The sequence below is a fragment of the Triticum dicoccoides genome, chromosome 7A (assembly GCF_002162155.2).
Source record: "Triticum dicoccoides isolate Atlit2015 ecotype Zavitan chromosome 7A, WEW_v2.0, whole genome shotgun sequence".
In the NCBI taxonomy this organism is placed as follows: domain Eukaryota; kingdom Viridiplantae; phylum Streptophyta; class Magnoliopsida; order Poales; family Poaceae; genus Triticum; species Triticum dicoccoides.
The window spans coordinates 705,096,088-705,101,695 of record NC_041392.1 but is presented as its reverse complement, the minus strand read 5'-3'; the positions used below and the strand labels follow the sequence as shown (position 1 = coordinate 705,101,695).

Genomic DNA, 5,608 nt, shown 5'->3' with positions numbered 1-5,608 from the left:
ATTGTAGACCGGACCGTGCACGCTGTCTACCAGCGCGGGTGGGCAGGGAAGCGATCCGTCGACGTAGCCTAGCTGGTAGTGACTCCCCAAGAGCGGGAGAACCTGCGCACGCCAGAAGATGTAGTTGTCGGCGGAGAGCTTGATGGTGATGAGATGACCGAAGTGAAACGGCGGCGGCGAAGACAATCCCATCGAGGAGGCTGCCTGGGGTGCAAACACCATGGAGGCAGCCGGAGGCACCGAAGCCGATGCGGGAGGAGGCGGGACCGCAGCCAGGGCGGGCGCCGCAAAGCTCGCGGCCGGTGCGGACGCCGCAAGGCCCGCGGCCGGGGCGGACGCCGCCAACCCCGCCAGCGGGGCAGTGTGATCCGCTTGCGGCAGGAGCGGAGGGACGACGCCTGCGGAGTCCGCAGCGGACGGCGGCGCCGCGGTGTGGACCACGAGGTCACGCCCAAGCGAGGGCGCCGGCGGCGTGGAGAAGACGGAGCCGATGCTCCTTGTCCCGATCGGAGCCGGAACAGAGACGGCATCGAGCGGGTGGTTGAGCAGAGCCGCAAGAGAGGCCGGGAGGAAGCCCGCAGCAGTGGAACCGGTGGTGGCGGCGCTCGACATGGCGGCGGCGCGATCGGTGGCGCGGCTGCGGCGGCGGTGCGGGTATTAGGGTTTAGAAGCGGAAGCGATCGTAACCTAGCGTGATACCATGTAAGACAATAAGTTTTGGGGAACCAGCACAACACTCTAGGGGTGGCTTATCTCATTATATATAATGGTTGTGTTACAATATGTACTATATACGTACATAGGTACAGAAGCTATACATAGTCTAACAACCAGAAACAAACCCTATCCCACCCACCCACCTCCAAGAAACCAGCAACAAATCTCCTCCACGATCGCCAGCAGCCAGCTGATCGATCTCGGCCGGGCGCATATATATGGGCGCCCATACACTGTGCATGGACACCAACCCAGTCGACACCAGTAACCCAAGCAGCCGCGCGCCTGCAGCCATGGCCACTTCGCCGTCGAGCAGCCTGCTGCGCGTGCTCCTCCTCGCCGCCGCCGTCGCGGTGGTGGCCGCGAGGCACCACCACCCCGGGTTCGAGAAGATCTTCGAGGTGCAGGAGGCGGACCGGGTGGAGATGCTGCCGGGGCAGACGGAGCAGGTGGGCTTCCGGCACTACTCCGGCTACGTCACGGTGAACGAGACCCACGGCCGCGCCCTCTTCTACTGGCTCTTCGAGGCCACCCACGACGTCGCCAAGAAGCCCCTCGTCCTCTGGCTCAACGGAGGTAGATTAAATATTACTTTGTTTAGTAGATGCGATCTAGCTAATCAGTGTACACTTAGTTACTCGATCCATTTCATTCCATTGAGTTCCATGCATGAGATGAAACTAATATTGGATAATCTCAGGGCCTGGATGCTCGTCCGTGGGGTATGGAGCGATGATGGAGCTTGGCCCCTTCTTGATCCAGAAGGGAAAGCCCGAGATTGCCTTGAATCCCCACTCATGGAACAAAGGTACGCACTAGTTACATCTATTACCAAGCAAATCATGTAGTAATAATTGTTCATTCCGATTGATTAATCGTGCACCATTGTTCTCTTTGATGACTGTTGAACAGAGGCAAACATGCTGTTCTTGGAGTCCCCTGCCGGCGTGGGCTTCTCCTACACCAACACCACCGCCGATCTCGGCCAGTTTGGCGACAACCTCACTGGTAGGCCAAGATAATTGCCAATTAGTTATAGATCTAATTAATCATCATTCCTTTCATGGCATTAAGAGGTATGACAATTAATCGGATCTCATCTTGCTTTGTGACAGCCCATGACGCATACTCTTTCCTCGTGAACTGGCTGGACAAGTTCCCTCAGTTCAAGGGCCACGACCTGTACATCGCCGGCGAGAGCTACGCCGGGCACTACGTCTCCCAGCTCGCCGAGAAGATCGTCCACATGAACAAGAAGGCGTCGCGGGCTCACAAGGTCAACCTCAAGGGGATCCTGATCGGCAACGCCGCCATCGACGCCAGCTCCGACGACCGCGGCCTGGTCGACTACGCCTGGGACCACGCGGTGGTCTCGGATGGGATCTACACCGCCGTCAAGAACAACTGCAAGTTCCCCGACGACGGCATGGAGAGCGACGCCTGCGACAACGCATGGAACGACTTCTTCAACGCCATGAACGACATCGACCTTTACAGCCTCTACACCCCTGCCTGCACCAAATCCATGGTCAACTCCACCAACTCCTCCCCCCGCCGCCGCTCCAAGCTCGCCGGCACCGGCACGCCGCTGGGGAAGCTGCACCGCGGCGGCAGGCCCTACTACAACGCCTACGACCCCTGCGGGGACTACCACATCCTCGACTACCTGAACCGCGCCGACGTGCAGAAGGCGCTGCACGCCAACGTCTCCGGCGCAATCCCGTACCGCTGGGAGCCGTGCAGCGACGCGCTGACCAACTGGACGGACGCGCCGGCGTCGACCCTGCCGGCCATCGGCAAGCTGGTGAAGGACGGGATCCGGGTGTGGGTCTTCAGCGGCGACACCGACGACCGCGTGCCGGTGACCTCGACGCGGCTCGCGCTGAAGAAGCTCGGGCTCGCGACGAAGAAGGGGTGGAGGGAGTGGTTCACCAGCGACCAGGTGGGCGGGTACACGGTGGTCTACGACGGGCTCACCTTCGTCACCGTGCGCGGCGCCGGACACATGGTGCCCATGATCACGCCGGTGCAGGCCAGGCAGGTCTTCGCGCACTTCCTCACCGGCGAGGAGCTCTCCGCCAAGGCCATCGTCGCTTAGTTAGTTCGTTCATTAGCACCCACTGCGTGCTTAGAGATCGTTTGATTTATCAGTTAGCTAGGTTCGATTCCTAGTTCAGATTAGAGCTCAAAACTTGTGAGCTGAAAATTAGTTCGAGTTTTTTTCTCTCTCCAAAAAGAGCTCATTACCTGTTGAGCTTTTCCCACTTAATTAATAGGACATGTGATCTCCTTGGTTAGTTCTTGCGTTTGATCTTGCGTTTTGTTTGATCTTGCGTTTCAATGTGCTTAACTAGTTGCGTGCAATTCGGCCAAAGCCTAAATTTTTTTAAAAAACTGTACAATTTCAGGTTTCCAAATGCCATAACTATCCAATCGCATACTTCAAACCTAGAGTTGCGCTAGAATTTTTTTTACGTGCAAATGTAGTTTCAAAAGGTGCAGCTGCAACAAAATTGCACATCTCTTAATCCTAAAGTTGTTTAAAATGAGTATATACGCAACTACAAAATGCTATAATGATAATAATAATTATTAAATCCTTGCAAATACTGATATAAATACTTCTTTTCGCTAGTCCATTAACACAGTGTAGGAAGGTGAGCGCAAAGTTTTCATCTTATTCCATAAGCATAGCTAGAACTTACTCTCATTCCACGCAAGAGTTGTCACTTAAAAAGTTGATTTAGTTCGCTACAAAAAAAAGTGTATACATTTGTAACGCATTTCCAAGTACTCCCTCTGATCTATATCACTTGTTGCTCAAACGACAAGTAATATTGATTGGAGTGATTAATAATATTTTTTCAGTAAGAGTGTATTAATTATTTTGTTGATGACTTTTATATGGCTTAAGAATCTCCACTAGCAGAGAGAACTCCACACAGGAATATAAATTAGTTTAAGTATATTAATTATTTTATTGGTGACTTTTATATGGATTAACACGCTCCATTACCAAAGAGAAATCTGCATACAATGTATGGTGATATTCTGGTAAACGGTATATCGATGCGTATTGTACAGGGCGGGGTTTTTAACCCTGATTCTGAGAAAAAAAGTAATCGTATACCAAGAAATTTTGTTTATCACTCAATCTTAAAAATGGTTGTATATAAAGAAATTTGTTCATTACTCAAAAGAGAGTGGTTTTTAGCTCCCGGGTGCTTATGCACCCTCTATGAGCAGTAAAATCAAAAAAATCTAAAACTTTGCGACATCAAAGATGATCGAACTTTGTAGACGCTTGCAAGTTTTCATGCCAAAAAAACCATTCGAGGAGCTCTATACATGAAAAAGATTTCAGTGCTTGAAGTTTTGAGCACTTTTAGCATTGAAATCTGAAATTCGTTTGTACACCTTTCTCTACATGATATTTTGGCATGAAAACTTGCAAGAACCTATAAAGTTTGACCATCTTTGATGTTGCAAAGTTTCAGATTTTTTGATTTTCTTTCTGTTCTTTTGAATTTACTGTTCATAGAGGGTGCCTAGGTACCCAGGAGCTATCACACCTTTCTGTTACCCAAAATCTTGGGTTCTAATCCAATCTGAATGTTTTTGGCGACGCACCTACATGTACAGTCTGACCCAGACCCGAATGGACACCCAACATTATAGTGTCAAAAATGATCTTATATTTTGTGACAGAGGAGTAGTTCCCTCCTTGAATCATGTGGTCATCGCAGTGATCTACCAACGATCTTGGTGGTGCTCCCGAGTGAATTTGGTGAGGAGTAGTTGGTCACCCAAGTCCATCACCTCTGAACATCGACACTTCTCGAAATCTGCCTTGAGCACCCATGCAAATTTATCATTACTTCTATTGGCCGGACGATGTGACCAGGTGGTGGTTCATGGTGTATTTGGATGAAAGGCAGCATTGTTGTTTTCATTTCATTAAGAGGAGTGAAGAATATAAGATCAAGGGATTACATCAGGCAATCACATACATCAGAGAAAAGCTACATCAAGACGACAATAGGGCAAGGACCAAAAATAAGCAGGAAACAGAGGGCCATCCTCTTAAGTCTCGTCACTGATAGGAGACTGAAAGGGAACACTACATACAGTGGCGGACCCACCATGGGGGCGAGCTGGGGCGGCCGCCCCGGGTCGCCGGCGGCGGAGAATCGCCCCCCACCTACACATCTGCCGATCTGCGGGCTGCGGCAGCGCTCTTCTCTGTTTCAGAATTCAGAAAGCAGTGGCGCTCTTCTCTGTTTCCTTTTTAGCGATCGAAGGGGTACGTGAGCGAGAAAGAGACTTGGGCTGGTTCAGTAGACTGGAGTGGGCTACTACCGCCTACAGGCCCAAACAGACGACATATTAGCCCAATCGATCTCTCCTTTCCTTTCCTTGTCAAACAGAAAAAGGATCCCAAATCGATCCACAAACTGCATTGAGCGCCCCCCTCACGATCTATGACCATATATACAACTCCCATCATATTCATAATTTTGTAGGTCTCGTTCCAAAATTAGAATTATGGGATCATATTGTGGCGAGAAAAGTCCATTTTTCGTCCCTCAGTTCTTCAGTCCGATCACTTTTGGTCCCTCAACACTAAAACCGGACATGTTGCACCGTGAACTCTCCAAACCAGACAAAAATCGTCCCTCCGCAGACCCGACGCGGTTTCGCTACTGACTCAGCCCGGATTTGACTAGTCGTTGCCCACGTGGCCCATCTCTCACTCCAGTCACCTAAAGACCCGACCCCAGCCCCTCGTTCCCTTTCGATCCCATTTCTTCGACCCGTGCCCGAACCCTAGCTATCTTTGGCGGCGGCTGTGGCGACGCAGGCGGCGGCGGCGGTCAGCGGGAGCGCAGCG

The 5,608-nt window shown here is 51.3% G+C and overlaps 1 protein-coding gene across 1 annotated transcript; it reads left to right on the top strand.

The window, feature by feature from the left end:
- The first annotated feature begins 1,010 nt into the window (after positions 1-1,010).
- Positions 1,011-3,014, top strand: LOC119330918 (serine carboxypeptidase-like 34). Its single transcript, XM_037604053.1, has 4 exons — positions 1,011-1,293; positions 1,418-1,525; positions 1,630-1,725; positions 1,833-3,014. Exons 1-4 carry the CDS (start codon positions 1,011-1,013, stop codon positions 2,813-2,815), a joined length of 1,470 nt encoding a protein of 489 aa, XP_037459950.1. The 3' UTR covers positions 2,816-3,014.
- Positions 3,015-5,608: the final 2,594 nt, after the last annotated feature.

Excerpts from the sequence above, each read along its gene's own strand:
- LOC119330918 (XM_037604053.1), top strand. The coding sequence starts at position 1,011 with ATGGCCACTTCGCCGTCGAGCAGCCTGCTGCGCGTGCTCCTCCTCGCC. Across the intron at positions 1,294-1,417 it reads CGTCCTCTGGCTCAACGGAG|GGCCTGGATGCTCGTCCGTG; the intron begins GTAGATTAAATA and ends GGATAATCTCAG. Across the intron at positions 1,526-1,629 it reads TCCCCACTCATGGAACAAAG|AGGCAAACATGCTGTTCTTG; the intron begins GTACGCACTAGT and ends ACTGTTGAACAG.